Source organism: Hyla sarda, chromosome 10, assembly GCF_029499605.1.
Source record: "Hyla sarda isolate aHylSar1 chromosome 10, aHylSar1.hap1, whole genome shotgun sequence".
In the NCBI taxonomy this organism is placed as follows: Eukaryota; Metazoa; Chordata; class Amphibia; order Anura; family Hylidae; genus Hyla; species Hyla sarda.
The window spans coordinates 107494248-107512276 of NC_079198.1; the positions used below are offsets into that span (position 1 = coordinate 107494248).

General features: G+C 42.5%; 1 protein-coding gene across 2 annotated transcripts in view; it reads right to left on the reverse strand.

Annotated features, from left to right (window-relative positions):
- The window catches only part of C1QTNF12 (C1q and TNF related 12), a 126402-nt gene that overhangs the window by 73844 nt on the left and 34529 nt on the right, over nt 1-18029 (reverse strand). The window contains exon 1 of one of the 2 annotated variants that reach the window (XM_056543073.1): nt 14639-14814. The exons of the other annotated variant lie outside the window; for it this stretch is intronic. Within the exon in view, the coding sequence (XP_056399048.1) occupies nt 14639-14809 (171 nt within the window). The 5' untranslated portion in view covers nt 14810-14814. Of the gene's footprint in view, nt 1-14638; nt 14815-18029 lie in introns of those variants that run through there. 2 annotated transcript variants of the gene reach the window in all.

Sequence of the window (18029 nt, forward strand, 5' to 3'; positions counted from 1 at the left end):
TATCTGATCTAACCTAACCACATTCCTATATTGGACTTCACCCATGTATTAGGAAGTCACTGTCCTCAAAGAATTCGGACACTAACTCTTTTCACACATAGTATTTTGATCAGTATGTTTAGCCAAAACCAAGCTAAAGATTTGCACCTTCTGCTGGTTTTGGTTACAAATATTGATCAATATACTATATGTGAACATTAAAAGTTAGAACATAAAAGTCTAAAAAGTTTGAAGCACTAATGCAAAGAAGAAATAGAAACAGGTAAAATACACATATCTTGCCCTTGATGTAATATTGGAGCCACTGTTATTTTTGTAAGTGCTAAATATTTTAAATTGTCTCCTTTTTCCATAAATGTGCACTACCGTACAGCTTTTAAACGCACAGTGTTGATTTTAGTAAATATTCTTATTCTTCATGGACTAACAATCTTGAGCATCTTTACTTAGAACTCTTCTGTGTTTCCTTACTCTGTTATTCCTTTGGGAAATATAGTGTATTACAAAAATTGACAACTGGGTGTTACCATTCCCCTTGTCCATGAGGCGTATCTCTTCATAATCTGTCACTATCCAATAAGGGGTGATCGTGTAATAACACACCTTGTTGACAAGGGTTGGATATGGCCATGCTGGGGTAAAAACAATTAAAATGTGATGATTCCCTGCCGCCCCTGGTCTGACGGTGAACAATCCTGTTGCGTAGCACTTTCTGATCTCAGTCTTTACTCAGTGGGCACTTTTCAGTGGGCACCTCTCATCAGTGGGTACTTCTTAGTGGGCACTTATCAGTGGGCACTTCTCATCAGTGGGTACTTCTCAGTGGGCATTTTAATCAGTGGGAACTTCTCAGTGGGTACTTCTCAGTCGGCACTTCAAATCAGTGGGCACTTATCAGCGGGTACTTCTCATAAGTGGGCACTTATCAGTGGGTACTTCTCAGTGGGCACTTCTCATCAGTGGGTACTTCTCAGTGAGCACTTCTAATCAGTGGGCACTTATCAGTGGGTACTTCTCAGTGGGCACTTCTCATCAGTGGGCACTTATCAGTGGGTACTTCTCAGTGGGCACTTCTCATCAGTAGGCACTTCTCATCAGTAGGCACTTCTCATCAGTGGGCACTTATCAGCGGGTACTTCTCATCAGTGGGCAGTTATCAGTGGGTACTTCTCAGTGGGCACTTCTCATCAGTGGGTACTTCTCAGTGGGCACTTCTAATCAGTGGGTACTTCTCAGTGGGCACTTCTCATCAGTAGGCACTTCTCATCAGTGGGTACTTCTCATCAGTGGGCACTTATCAGTGGGTACTTCTCAGTGGGCACTTCTCATCAGTAGGCACTTCTCATCAGTGGGCACTTATCAATGGGCACTTCTCATCAGTGGGTACTTCACAGTGGGCACTTCTCATCAGTGGGCACTTCTCATCAGTGGGTCAGTAGGCACTTGTTAGTGTCGAGAGCAGAGAACTGCTTCAGAGTAAATTATGTAAACAACAGTCCAAGATGATACATTAAAGGGGTATTCCGGCTTTGTATATCTTATCCCCTATCCAAAGGACAGGGTATAAGATGTCTGATCACAGGGGTACCGCTGCTGGGGACCCCCATAATTTCATTGCAGCCCCCAACATTCTGTGCCGGGCAGTGCCCCCCGAGACGTGACGTCACGCCATGCCCCCTCCATTCATGTCGATGGGAGGGGGCGTGACGACCGTCACGCCCCCTCCCATAGACATGAATGGAGGGGGCATGGTGTGACATCACTAGGGGGCTTCACGTCCCCATCTCAGAGGCATGACCTGGCACAGAATGCCGGGGGCTGCACCTAGATCGCGGGTGTCCTTTGGATAGGAGATAAGATGTATAAAGCCAGAAAACCCCTTTAATAAAGTATGGGTTTTTACTGTCCATATCTGTATTATCAGCAGCATCTTCATCATTATCATTAAAATCGATGTATGTACAGTATAGACACCCTAAGAACAGATTTCTGAGAAAATTCAAGGGGTTCCTCATCTGTAACCAATTATTGAGCTGTAGTCTAGAGGTAGTGTCAGGCTCTCGCTTGGTTACCTCGATGATTTTAAGTACATTGTAGCCTTCTGTCTATCATACAACGCCACGCCATACCCCTGGGGCTCAGATCAAAGCCCTTTCTACCCCGTGGTCACTTAACATGTCAAACACGCAAGGTTCTGTCTTCATTGTTGTAATTGCTGAGATTCACACATCATTCCGAAGAGTATTTGGAGTCGCCGAAGATCTTATTTTCTTAACACACTTCACAATCACTCTTCTCACTCCGGACTCTTTCATCCTGCAATGTCTTAATCCTACTTATTGTTTTGTCCACACTCCTGTCCCTCAATCATTCCTGGGAATCCACTTAGAGGACAGCACTTGCTGACTTCTAACTTATGAACCAGAATAATCCCCAATGACACCTGTCCAGAAAATAAAAATATACATTATTTGTTCAAAGATTTAATAGCCCCAGCTTCTCTCCCCAACAATGTTTCTGGGTAAACAATGGCTCCGATCAGCTTTTCTTCTCCACAAAATTCTTTCAAAAAATAATATTTATACAATGCATTAACTCAACACTCATATTTGTTATGGTTTTTATTCTCAATCTCAGGCTCGGGATCACTACACATATAATTTACCAATAGGAGTAAATACTATCAAGTTCATTTAAATATTTTGTCTGACATGCCTTGTCTCCGAGCACTCGTGTATACAGACACTTTGTGTGTGCCAGTGGATGGCAGGGCTCTGCAGTGTTCCAAATCGCGGAGAGCACAGCTTGTTCTCACATCACAATGGGGACAGTCAGTCGTGATGCACAATATGTCTACTTAAAGGGTTACCCCAAAGGATAAGGGATAAGATGTCTTATTGCAGGGGTCCCACCAATGGGGACCCCTGCAATCTCCGGGTTGGCAGCAGCGGCGTCCGGAACACAGAAGCTTTGAGCTTCCGTGTTCATGACATCACGCCACACTCCCTCCATTCATGTCTATGGGAGGAGGCGTGACGGCTACTTCGTAGCCGTCACGCCTCCTCCCATAGACATGAATGGAGGGGGCGTGGAGGCTATAGTCACCAGTCATCCAGCACAAAGGGGAGTTCACTCCATGCACAGATGACTGAGGTGCTGCACTGTAGATCGTAGGGGTCCCCAGTGGCGGGACCCCCAGGATCAGACATCTTATCCCCTATCCTTTGAAAAGGGGATAAGATGGTTTTCTGTGGTAAATGCATCACATGGTAAATACAGACAGCATATTATAGAGCAGGAGGAACTGAGCAGATTGATATATATAGTGTTGTGGTGAAAGATCCAGAAGAACTAGGGGTGGGGAATGACCGGTCCACGGCATCAACTGGTCTGGCCCGCCAAGGACACAGACCAATGGCTCCCAACCGTGGTGCACAAGAACTCACAGGGGTGCCGCAGCATTCTGGGGAGCAGGATGCACTAGGACACTTGAGGCTTAGCACAACCATAGGTGTTTGAGTACCATCTACTGGATTCTAGGATGTTAAGTTCATAAGTGGCCTGGATACATTTGTACAGAGTAATAATATTAAAGGTTATGGATATAAGATTTATAGGGACAGAACATTGATCCAGGGATTTATTCTGATCCCCATATTTAGAGTCGGGTAGTATGTAGCAATTGGCATCAGCCTCATAAGGGTTTTTTATTTGCCTTCCTCTGGATCAACTCAGTAGGGACACAATAGGGATATAGGTTGAACTTGATGGAACTTGATGGACTTAAGTATCTAGTGATACTGCCTGCAGCCACTAGGGACTGGTAGGATCTCTTCCTGACGCTATTGACGAGCATCTCTGATGGTGCACAGCGTATGATCATGGCTTTGGGGGTAATTTATTGACTAGGCCATGCTTGGCGAACACTCATTGAGAGGCTCTGCTCTGTACGTTCGTGTGCATCCAACATTATTATATCGAATATATTTGTTATGTTTACACCTGTTTTGATGTCTAATATTGCCTTTTTGTATTAATTGATGTTTACACTGCATGAACACTTGATTTATTTAGATGTTGTATTTAAACTGACAAATTTGGTCACTTGATATGCTTGAAAAAGGCTGCATTGGTAGCCGAAACGTTGCACCTGTATTTGTGAAAATGGAATAAAGCCACTTTATATTTTTTCTACTTTTTGGAGTGCTGCGCCTATCTTTTGCTGCTGTACTGGATTGGGGTCTTCAACCGGGCCCAACTAGTTGCTTGCACCCTCCTATTTTTGTACCTTTATTTTTGGATGTGCTGCTTTTCCAGTATTTTCTTATATATAAATGATTCTTTCGGCTGCACATCTCCCTGTGTGATAATGATGAGTGGGCGACGACTGATTGAAGAAAGGGTCACGCGATCTACGAGACCAGGCTGTGCAATACGACCCTAACAGTATTAATAGCAAGGGAGAAACAGACAACCTGGCACTGCTAATTCACACACCTGTATGAGTCCTCTTATATAGACACTATGCTGCAGTGATACCATCCAAACACAGATTGTGGTGGTGCTAAACTTGAAAGAGTAAAGACGTATGTCATATCCAGTCGATTAAAAATTCAAGCGCACTCACCACGTTCGTTGAATCTTCTGTGTTCCTTATTTCATATCAAACATTGAGACGACATCGGAAGGAGGTGTATGTGGGCTATGAAACCGTCTCGTGCTCCAAGCGCTTCGTAAGGCTTCGTACTTGGAGCGCGAGACGGTTCCGTAGCCCACATACACCTCCTTCCGATGTTGTCTCCCTGCACTATGTCAATGTTTGATATGAAATAAAGAACCAAGAAGATTCAACGAACGTGGTGAGTGCGCTTGAATTTTTTCTTCGACTGGATACGACCCTAACAGTTTGGCTTCCATTATTACAAAAGCCGTGATGGTTATGAGAAATGTGTTGCATATCCTACAGACTAGAGGTCTCTGACCCAGGCCTCTGACCCGACCACTAGTCCAGGATTTTAATTTTCCCCAGTTCTATTGAGTTCTAATGGAGTGACTGAAAAAACCCAAAACGTTGGTGGGCCTTGAAGCCTTTGGAAACATGGCCACCTGTCCCCTCAATGTTGGATTGTGAATTATCATGAATTTGACAGCTGCCGTAGCCGTATGTTGATGAATGTCTCGGTGAGGTATTATATACACTTTCTACATTTTGTATAGTCAACGTGAAAAAATAAGGAATCATTTCATCTGATGCAAAGAGATCATTTTCATTGTTTAGATCATGTATAAGATTAGGTGTTTTTACAGCAGGAAGACAGAGTTGTCTGCTGGCAAGAATGTAAGACTCTGCGCGAGATGCTATCAGCCGATGACAGTGATATCCTATCCGCCTACTTTACAGGGAACTGCTTGTAAATGACAGGTCATGCTGGGAGTTGCTGTTCAATATCACAGATCTACAAGTAATTCAGGTAAAGAAGGATTCTTTGTGCTGTTTACAAACAAACTGGATCATTCCTGTATCTATAATAAATAGCAAACCTTGATGTAATCCAATTACATTGAAAAAATAAATAAAAAAAATAAACATTTCTAGCAGTTTGGCTTATAATATTGTGTTCATTGGGCAGCAATTAGAGGGACTGTCTGGTTTACCATACCCAATTCCAATATCGTATTAGGAAAGTGAACTTTAGATGGGTTTGACAAACGGCAGGTTTTTGTTTTGTTTTTAAATTGTCCCTGCAATTTATAAGCAAGAAGTGTATAGAAAAGGGCATATACTTCTCCTTCCTACTGGATCCACTTCTGGCTTTGGCTGAAAAGCTGCCATGTGTGACACCAACTTTAACCCCTTAACGACCATAGATGTCAATACACGTCCATGTGCCGTTAAGCAGGTATGGCGCGGGCTCCCGAATCGAGCCCCTGCCATACCGGCCGGCCCCCAGCTGATTATTGTAGCTAAGGGCCGGCGTTAATAGCCGACATGCAGCGGTCACCGCGGGTGGCTACTAACCCTTTAGATTGCCGCTCCGCTCGGACAATCTGCCTTGTCAATGAGGCCTCAGGGTGCGTTTACACAATGTTTTTGTCTCTATTTCACTGTTTCCATTACAATACATTTAATTTTGCTGTGTATGCAAAAATGAAGTAAAAAATGTGTACAAAAGAAAAATCATATATACCTTACGTTCCTTTTTTTAAATATTGTAAGTCAATGGGAAACAGCATAGAGCAGCATATATTTTTAGCATTTGTTAATGTGCACGTGATTCCTATAAAACAAACACTAAAATGTTTTTGTTAAAACATAAAAATCAACAAGATACATCAGAGAATTTCTTAAATTGTTATTTTTCGGAATCATTTCCTTCAGCCGCGGATATATTTCAATTATACATATAGAGAAAATAAAACAAATCCCATCTGTTGACCTATGAATCCGTACCTGGTCCTTCTCTTTCCTGACATTATCTGAAAATCACAGTGCTTGATGTGTCAGAGGACATGCTCTGTTAACATTATATTTTAATAGTTCTGACTTTTCTGCATTTGTATATTTACATTTTATAAATAGTAAAATGGGAAAAATTTATGATTGATTGGGGGAGGGGATGATTCCCTTTTTATACATACATCCTGGAAGATCAGAAGAGAGGAGGTAAGTATACCTCCGGCCGCTATCATAACACATCAGAACCCCGCAATCGCCCTGCAGGTGGCCTGATAAGACCCCCCAAGCCCTACACCACAGATACTTTAGATGTTGTGATCAGTATTGACTACGGCATCTGAGGTACTCCACCCCTAGACATCTTATCCCCTTTCCTTTGAATAACATGTCTGATCGCAGGGGGTCCCGCCGCTGGGGACCACCGCAATCTCGGCTGCTGCACCCCAGACATCCGGTGCACAGAGCGAACTTGCTCCATGCCGGATGACTGGCAATGAGGGGTGGAGGCTTGTGACTTCACTGCCCCGCCCCCTCAATGCAAGTGTATGAGAGGGGGCATGATGGCCGTCACGCCCCCCTCACGTAGACTTGCATTGAGGGGGTGCGGCCGCGATGTCACGAGCCTCCGGAGCTGCACACGATGCTCTACACGGACGCCGGGTGCAGCAGGGAGATCGCGGGACTCCCCAACGGTGGGACCCCCATGATCAGACACCTTATCCTCTATCCTTTGCATAGGGGATAAGATATCTAGGAGCAGAGTACCTCTTTAATGGTGGACATTAGCGTGATTGCTGATGTCTGCCATTATTCATAAGGGTCAGGTTGCTGTTCCAATCACCATGTCGGGAGACGCAGTGATCGCGGATCCCTGTGATGCGCATCTACGTCACTGTGTGCCAGGGCCATTTACGTTATGTGTCCTCAAGGGGTTAAAAGGAAATGTGCCATCAGAAAATCATCTATTGTTTAAATCAAGTTTAAAGAAACTCTCCAGGCTTGTTGCTTTATTGCCCATATCATGCACACTCACCATTACTATTCCTATGACACTAGTTGTTTCATTCCAGCACAGCTTCATCCATGTATTTCATTACTGTAACTAGGTCATTTGATCACCAGTCTGACCCACAGAAAATCACTTTGCTTAATATGTCAGAGGAAGTGGTCTGTTCTGGGTCAACTGATCTCCTGTGAACCACAGGATGACATCATCCCTTCTAGCATCTTTCAGAACCCTCCCACTTATATCTGTATAGTGCTGCTGCATGTCTATGATATCAGGATATACAGTAGTTATACACCTCCCCTGAGACCGTGTTCACACGTTGCATATTTACAGATGTTCCCACAGCACAAATGGTACTATTTACTGCTGCGCAAATTGCAGTATAAATGTGTAATTTAGGAAAAATTACAGCCAAAACGCGGTGAAAATGTGTAAAAAAAATTCAAACACAGACTTCGTAAAACACTTTAGTTGTGATTATAGGTCAAATCACTTTCTGTTAATGGCGATATTTCTCTTAAAAAAAGACTATGAATAAGAAAACACATGAAAACTGCAGGTAGTGTGAACTGACACCAACCCACGTTTTAGTCTTCTGGTTGCTGAAGTTTAGCCAGGTGATTAGGTTGGTCTTATTAGGTGAATTAAAGGAGAACTCCAGCTAAAATTAACTAACCCCCGATCCACAGGATAGGGGATAAGTAGCTGATCGCTGGGGGTCCGACCGCTGGGACCCCCCTTAATCTCCGGGACGGGACCCCGGCTCTCTAAGTTAGGAGTGCGTGTTTGTCTACTGGTAGACTGCACGCGCGCTATTCATTTTTATGGGAGCTCCGACAATGCCCGAGTGCTGTTTTCATCTTTTTCAGCACACCCATAGAAATGAACGGAGTGCGTGCAGCACGCCGTGGTCAATGGGGGGGGGGGGGGGGTTCCTGCAATCAGTTAGTCATCCCTTATCCTGTGGATAGGGGATAAATACATTTTCGATAGATATCTTCCTTTAAAGAGATGAGACTCCAAACCCTCTCTCTGCAAAGCCAGAGGGTTCACGGGAAATGTAGGAAGCACAAAATTCATTTCTGCTACGAAACAGAATCCAATATGGCTCAAAGAACCAATATTCGCTAATGCAGCACCATCTAAGACAAAGAGTTCTTCTTTAAAGATAAACATATTGGTGATCTTTTTGTTTCATGGTATTATCCTGACACTTCCTATTCTGTAGAGATCACAGCCAGGATTACAACGTAACAGCTCCATTGTATACTGTAGGTGGGGGCAGATAACACAGGATCCGCCACTAACAAAAGGTGGTGTCAACAGCTCTCACCTCCTCCCCATCCCTACACAATGACCTTTACACAGGTCACAGATTAGAAAATATTTTTCAGTATACTCTTTAAAAAAAAAAAATTTGAAAAACAGTGTTAAAATCTAAAAAAATTTGGCACGTCTTTCCTTTTAAAGCAGTGCTCTCCAAAGAATGTGTCTCCAGCTGTTGCGAAACTACAACTCCCAGCATGCCCGGACAGCCAACGGCTGTCCGGGCATGCTGGGAGTTGTAGTTTCGCAACAGCTGGAGACACACTGCTTGGAAAACCCTGATCTAAAGGGGTACTCTGGTGAAAAACATCTTATGGATAGGGGATAAGATGTCCATTGCTGGGGACCTTCCCGATCTCAGAGCCGGCAGCGGCGGTGTCCGTAACATGGAAGCTTGGAGCTTCCATGTTCATGATGTCATGCCACGCCCCCACCATTCAAGTCTATGGGAGGGGGTGTGGTGGTTAGTACGTAGCCGTCACGCCTCCTCCCATAGACATGAATGGAGTGGGCGTGGCGGCTGTAGTCGCCAGTCATCCGACACGGAGCGGAGTTCACTCCATGTACGGATGACCGGGGTGCCGCGCCAGAGATCGCAGGGTACCCCAGCGGCGGGACCCCCGCGATCAGATATCTTATCCCCTATGCTTCGGATAGGGGATAAGATGTTTGTTGCCGGAGTACCCCTTTAAAGGCGATGACAGGCTGCTACCTAAATCATAGGTATGCAATATTCACACATCTACTCAAGCATTGTAAAGTAAGAAGGATATGCAAAGTAGCTCTACCCAGAAGGAAAAAGACCTTGCTCTCTGGCGCCACCTTTTGGAGGTAGGGAGGGTGAAACCACAGAGTAAGCTTTTTTCTTTATTCTTGTTCTCAAAATTCCCACTTAAAGGGGTACTCCGATGAAAAACTTTTTTTTTTAAATCAAATGGTGCCAGAAAGTTAAACCGATTTGTAAATTACTTCTATTAAAAAATCTTAATCCTTCCTGTACTTATGAGCTGCTGAATACTACAGCGGAAATTCTTTTCTTTTTGAAACACAGAGCTGTATGCTGACATCATGAGCACAGTGCTCTCTGCTGACATCTCTGTCCAGGAACTGTCCAAAACAGCATATGTTTGCTATGGGGATTTCCTTTTACTCTGGACAGTTCCTAAAATGGACAGAGATGTCAGCAGAGAGCACTATACTCGTGATGTCAGCAGACAGCTCTGTGTTTCAAACGGAAAAGAATTTCCACTGTAGTATTCAGCAGCTAATAAGTACAGGAAGGATTAAGATTTTTTAATAGAAGTAATTTACAAATCTGTTTAACTTTCTGGCACCAGTTGATTTACAAAAAAAAAAGTTTTTCACCGGAGTACCCCTTTAAACTTTTGATATATTTTAAATGAATGTTGAATAACTTTCCAATAGCATGTTAATGAAAAATATGCTTCTTTCTATTGTATTTTTCCCGATCAGTCCTGTCAGCAAGCATTTCTGACTCATGCTGGAGTCCTAAACACTCAGAGCTGCCAGCCTGCTTTGTTCACAGCCAAACAGGCTGTGAACAAAGCAGGCTGGCAGCTCTGCGTGTTCTCCTTTGTGAACAAAGCAGACTGGCAGCTCGTAGTGTTTAGGACTCCAGCATGAGTCTGAAATGCTTGCTGCCAGGACTGGTAGGGAGACCCCTAGTGGTCATTTCTTCAAAGTGGAAAATTAAATAGAAAGAAGCATATTTTTTTTAATAACATGCAATTGAAGAGTTAGTCTGCATACATTAATCTATAATATATCAAAAGTTTTGTTGATGAGAGGTACCCTTTAAGCACGAAAGTCCCCACAAGCCTTTTCACACCCTGCTCCTTCAGTGCCAAGTGTTGCCCACTTTTTTTTTACTGCAATAGAACAATTCCATAGCTAGCCATACACCTCAGATAGCTATCACTCCCAACTTCCTTGTACACTTGAATGCTCAGCTCACCTGAGTGTGCATGTGTTCTGAAATAGAAAACGGGAGTAAACTGCTGCCAGATACCATTTTCCCTGAAAACAAAAGGATTGGGCATATTCATCCAACTGCCTGATCCTTCTTTCCTCTAACATCTCGCTTTGGTCAGCGCTTGACAAAATCTACATTAATGTAATGTGTATTGCCAGTTTAAGGCTCAGAATGTTTACATGATTTACATGATATACGCATGACAATATGTCATTAGTATACATTATAGTCATATACATTGTACATTACATTATATTGACGTGACAATGTCTTTAGTGTATACTATAGTCATATACATGGTACATACATGATATTCGTGTGACAATAGGTCATCAGTATACATTATAGTCATCTACATGGTACATACATGATATTCGTGTGACAATAGGTCATTAGTATAAATTATAGTCATATACAGTGACCCCCCAGACCTACGATGGCCCCGACATACGAAAATTTCAACATGCGATGGCCTCTCAGAGGACATCGCATGTTGAAGTCAGCATCACCATACGATGCTTTTGTATGTCACATAAAATGGCTATCCGGCAGCGCAGACTGCTTCAGCTGCCACCGGATAGCCGTTTACGGTGCCCCGTGTGCTGCGGTGACGATCCCTCACCTGTCCTCGGGGCTCCGGAGGTCCTCTTCGGGATCCCCTGCATCGCCAGCGCTCTCCTTCGTCGTCATCACGTGCGTAGTGACGTGATGGCGGCGACGGGGAGCGAGGATTCCGGGGAAGCAGAGACGTCCGGAGTGTCGGGGACACCCCGGGGACGCGGCGACAGCGATGGAGGACGACATCCAGGGCAGCGGCAATGGGTCCAGTGTGACGGGGACAGGTGAGTATGACTTCCTATTTCCATTGCACGGATCCCTCAACATACGATGGTTTCAACAAACGATGGATCATTTGGAACGGATTACCATCATATGTTCAGGGATGTTTTGTATATGTTACATATATGATGTTGTAGGTATAAAATAACTTAAGCTAATATTTCTGGAATATAAATAATAACTGTAAGTTGAATGTATGGTACGTACAAGTTTAGAGATATTTTTGTGTATGATAATGTACTGTATATGATACTTACATTGTTAATAAAAAGACGAAAAAAGACTAGTCCATTAAAAGAGTACTCTGGGTTTAGGACATTTATCACCTAGGGGTCCTAAGGGTCAGACCACCCAAGATCTGACATTAATCCCCTATCCTAAGAATAGGGGATACATTTTCTCAACTTGGAGTACTCCTTTAAGTTCAACCCATGACCGTAATATTTTGAGTCCAGAAGCAGGTAAAATTCCTTAGCCTAATATCACTGGGTGCAAAAATGTGTTCCTAATGCTAAACATGGCAATTGGAATTTATTCCCAGATCAACATTCGAACTTGAGAAATCTATTATCCTTAAAGGAGTAAATAGAGTTGGTTTCTTAAAAAAAAAAAAAAAGAAAGAAAGAAATAGCGCCACACCTGTCCTCAAGCTGAGTGTGGTATTGCAGCTAAGTTTCATTGAAGTGAACGGAGCCAAGTTGTAATACCACACACAACCTGAGGACAGGTGTAGTGCTGTTGTTTGGAAGAAAATGTCTCAGGTTTTTGTATTCCTGGATGACTCCTTTAACTTGTCATAATATATTTCTCAAGAAAGGCATTCAGGATAAAATCGAGAACATGCTAATGAAACAACCATCTCAACATCATATGAGAGAGTCCCATAGTCTCGCTGCTGTTACAATAGAGAATCTCTCCCATTTGTTATGATGATGAAACCTTTTTTGCTTTTTTATGTGAACAAGCTGTCCGGGCATGCTGGGAGTTGTAGTTTTGCAACAGCTGGAGACACCCTGTTTGGAAAATACCATCTTAGAGCTTGTTCACATGGTAAATTAGTGAAGTGGAAAATTCAATCTCCCTGTTGTATAGACATTGCCATTGAAATTAATGAGAGATGGATTTTTCATTTGGACACGGGCTGAGTTACGCATCCATAATAGCATCTAAAATACCCAAAGGCTGTCCGGGCATGCTGCATGTTGTAGTTTTGCAACAGCTGGAGGCACTCTGGTTGGAAAACACTATTTTAGAGCTTGTTCACATGGTAAATTAGAGAAGTGGAAAATTCTACCTCACTGTTGTACAGACATTGCCATTGAAATTAATTGGAGATGGATTTTCATTTGGACACAGGCTGATTTCCGCATCCAAAGTAGCATCTAAAATACTCAAAGGCTGTCTGGGCATGCTGCATGTTGTAGCTTTGCAACAGCTGTAGGCACACTGGTTGTAACACACTACTCTTCTGACATATTTCTATGGTAACTATTTATGCCCCTTCTTATTACAATATTCGTGCTCACCGCCCCTCTCAATCTCTCTACCAATTCTTCACATCAATGTTCTGTATGATGACTTTTATTTAATGACATCACTCATCTGTATCTGTCCAGCCCAGTGTATGCCTATGGGTCACTTCTAAAGAACGTTCTCCTTTGCCACCTAGTTATTTCTGTCTATATACATTTCCATGTTGCACCACCATCTTCTGCTCCCAAATACATTTTATTGACCACTTCAGCCTGGCAAACCATTTCTCTGGTCCAAGAAAAATGTGACCGACATGCCTCAGTCCAAATCTTTCCACTACATTCCAGTGCCTCCCACAACGTAAACACCTCTCTCTCTCTCTTCCTGAAATACATCTCTTTCATTCCAGACGCTCAACTCTCATTATCTCAACAACTTTACACCACATTGCTCATCTTTCCCTCAAGACTTTCTCGAGAAAACCCTCACTCCTTCCCGACAGTGTCTCCCATTCATCCTGAAGATCTAGCGTAAAATAAATCAAAAGACATTACACTTACATCTGTCTTACTTTAATGGTGAGGGACCCTACACAGTAGATCTGGTGTTCTACACAACTATTCCAGGTGGGTCAGGTACCAAACTTACGTGTTCCCTCTGAAATTGAGGATTTGGTCCAAATCATCATTCATTGTGGACATCTTTACACATTACTAGTGTAGTTATCAATTATACAACATCGGTCTACAAAGTGTGGACCTTCAGATGTTTCAAAACTATAATCTCCACCATGCCCAGACAGCCAACGGCTGTCTGGGCATGGTGGAGGTTGTAGTTTTGAAACATCTGAAGCTCAGCCTTTTGGAGACCAAATATATAGAGCTTTCTTATTTCGCACTTTCTAATACAAAACAACATAAACAAAAATTTAAATGTTTTTTTTCCCCATGCCTTATAGTAACACAATATACTCTATCAGTATGAAAGCCAATAAATAAATAAATAAAATCAATAAATAAATTAAATAAATAAATAAATAAAATCAATAAATAAATACATTCATAACCTCACACAGTAAGGTGAAGTTTCTGAAATAAACATTGACAAACATTCATCTAAGGGCTAAACTTTTGCAAAGACAAACCTAAAGGGGGCATCTTACCATATTGTAGATAAATAAGGCAATACCTGTACGCTAATGCTACATCATACAATCGTGACAGCCTATCTATAAAATTTAGCTTATTGAAAGAGAACGTATCTCCAACCTATGGCTTCACTGGTGGCCATGAAGTCACCTGTAAAATTTCTGCAAAAAAAATTTTTCAACAACATTCTTTGTTCTAACTAAACTTATCTCTGACTGCCCCCCCCCCCCATCCCCATCATTGCTTGTGGTGTTTTGTGCTACTGAAGACGTCAGCAGCACCCTAGCAGTTAAATCAATCACATGGACACAGGTTGATGTTGTAAAGCTGATGTGAGTTGACTGGCGTAGAAGATAAGAGGCAGTGGAGGTGTCTATGCATAGCTCACATACCTTGTCAAGTTCATGTACCTCGTCACTGTTGGATAGTGTAACATTTAAAGGATCAGTGAACTGATGCGGATCCTTTCCCCTTTTACGTTCTTTTTTAGCTGCCAGGACCGAGAAAATTGCAAGTTGTTGGCACAGTACCGTGGCCACCAGGAGCCATACCCAACACCTCATTATGCTCGGTGACTATATCCTTCAAAAGTTTAGAAAAAAGTTTGGATTGTGTAAAGCTCCCAAGTACCTTCAAAAGATGCTGAGAGGCGTAAAGCAAGTGCAAAGTGATCCTTCTGTGTAGATAAGCACTTGCCAAGACAAAAAAAGAGGTCAAGATAAAGCATCAATCTACTTAACTCCACCAGGTCTTTTCACACATAACAAGCAGGAGGGAGGGTGAAAGCAAATGTTCTCCCATCAATTTCTTCAAAAGTCCAAACAGTATAATTAAAAACTCACTCGACTATGAAGCCTGGAACATTAAAGGGATCAGGATGACATCTCAGCCCACATCTGCCAGCATAGAGCCCCATCGGCTTAGACCTTCCTCGGTAATGATGATCAATGAGTGGACCCATTAGGCGGACAATGGGAAACGGAAACTCTGTCGGCCACTAGTCATCCTCGACTGATACTGTAACTGGACACATTCACAACCTGATGCCTTCCTCTTCACTTTAGGATGCAGGATCTCACAGTACTTTTGAATATTAATTGTCCAAATCAGCAAAAATGTTGTCCCGTCACATACAGTGGTCGATATATCGTCGATATATCGTCGATATATCGGCTCTTCGTCAACAGCTCCGATCTTTCGGTTAAAAAGTGTTCCAAAAAAAAAAGGCTGAGCAAAAATAGTGGGGGGAAAAAAAAAAGTCCTCCAGAAATTTCTCCTTAGAGGATGCTGCTTTTTAACTGATAGTTCACAATAATGGGCTATTGCTTAGTTCCGTGTCCCAGTCTTCTCTCGATTTCTCTCACTCTGTCTCTCCCCAGCTGCAAATTGGCAGTTGTTCTCCGGCTGCTCATTTCACCAAATATATCCTTCTTTTCCTGTAGCTGCTACTTGAAGGAGAGGGAGGGGACTCACCCTGCTCATCTGTCAATCCCAGTTTTTTTTAACAGCCCTATTAAAGTGGAGCTGATAAGCAGTTCAGCCCTTCTCCGCAGAGATGCAAATCACATTTTAATGACCTATAAAAAAAAAAACTTTTTTTTTTTCTATAACCCCAGGAGGGAAAAACTGTTTATAGAAATGTAAAAAAAAAAAAAATGAATACGGTGGTAAAAATGTTTCATATTAACCCTTAAAATGCTCAGGTTGCATACCTTCGATTTAACTTGGTGCTGCTGAGTCCTATCAAAGAGGATTGCTGGGTGTCTCTGCAGCAGTGGTCTTAAACTGTGGCCCTCCAGATGTTGCAACCCTTCAACTCCCAGCATGCCCGGACAGCCAACGGCTGTCCGGGCATGCTGGGAGTTGAAGTTTTGCAATGTCTGGAAGGTCATAGTTTGAGACCACTGCTCTACAGTGTAAAAAAAAATACACAATAAGCTTTTATTTTATTTTTTAATAAAAAAAAAAAAATGTGACCTAGGTTTGCTAAATGGGACAGTAAAAGAAAGCATTTAATATTAAAGGGAACCTGTCACATGAAAAAATAAGTCTGATGTACCTGTACCATGTGAAACAGTAGGAGGAGCAGAGGGGATGGATATTTAGTTTTGTGGGGAAAAAGATTCAGAATAACAAAGCAAATGTAAATAATTAAATAAATATATTGCCAAAGTGCTTCTTTAATCTAAACCTCTGCTCATTTTGAGGTTGGGAGTCCAGGGGGCGGTCCTACTCAGTAATCAACAGCTTTCCCTGAATGAGCATAGATACTTATAAGACTGGCTGTAGATGCAAACTTAGATTCATATACATTAAGACTGGCTACTGGACTCCTAAGTCAAGAATAAATAGAGGTTTAAAATAAAAAGAGGAGTACCTCATGTTTATTTTAATTTTTTTGCCTATACCGCACTATCATTAGAAAACAACGTAGAAGTTCTTGTCCATGTGCTTACCTGTTTTAGCTGATGTGGCAGGCATTGGATAGGATTAGAGATGAGTGAACTTACAGTAAATTCGATTCATCACGAACTTCTCGGCTCGGCAGTTGATGACTTATCCTGCGTAAATTAGTTCAGCCTTCAGGTGCTCCGGTGGGCTGGAAAAGATGGATACATTCCTAGGAAAGAGTCTCCTAGGACTGTATCCACCTTTTCCAGCCCACCGGAGCACCTGAAAGCTGAACTCATTTATGCAGGAAAAGTTATCAACTGCCGAGCCGAGAAGTTCGTGACGAATCGAATTTACTGTAAGTTCGCTCATCTCTAGATAGGATCCATGATGGTTTGCAATACCATTACTGAAGTGGTTCTGTAATGCTGCCTGTATTTCCCATAAATCCTCTGTCTGAGGGGGTAGCATTTGATCATTACATCTGGTCATCTAATTTTAGGGGTTATCAAGGATTAGAAAAAAAAGTAGCTGTTTTTACATACAAAGATAGCTGTCAGTCAATCGTTGGACTGCCAACCGGACTCCTAAGCCCAGAATAAGCAGAGGTTAAAATTAATAATTATAAGATATAGGTATAGGTAAGTATAACTTATTTATTAATCTAAAACGCAGCTAATTCTGCGTAGGTGGTCCTATCCGTGACTGACAGCTATCTATGTATGTAAGATCTTACAGGGAAAGTTATCCAATGCTGAGTAGGACCCTAGGACTCTAATTTACCATGATGAACAAGCCCTAAGACAGTGTTTTCCAAACAGAGTGCCTCCAGCTGTTGCGAAACTACAACCTCGAGCATGTCGGGATATCCTCATTGTTTTGGATGTGAAATGGGAGTCATTGGCAAATGGATTTTCAGCGGGAATGCACTATTTTGATGCGCGATTCAGCCTGTGTCCACGTGAAAATCTCCCACTGCTTTCAATGTGAATGTTTACGCAACAGTAAGACTGAATTTTTCACCTCTCTAATTTTCCATGTGGACAAGCCCTAAGGCAGTGTTTCCCAAACAGAGAGCCTCAAGTTGTTGCAAAACTACAATTCCCAGCATGCCCCGACAGCCTTTGGCTGTCAGGGCATGCTGGGAGTTGTAGTTTTGCATCAGCTGGAAGAAAAAACACTGCCCTAAGACATCTGCTTGCCTATAGCCCCCATAGCTGTAGGACAAAGTAATAGGGGGACCGGGTAGTTCATTAGAGTAGTCAAAACGTGAAAGAATGGGGGCGTGTGTGAGAATTTTCTTAGTGGCTTAAGACAGAAGACAAAGGATTTTGGCAATAGGACAGAGAAAACACAAAGCAGGTAGGTTGCTGTCTCATTAATAAACTTATG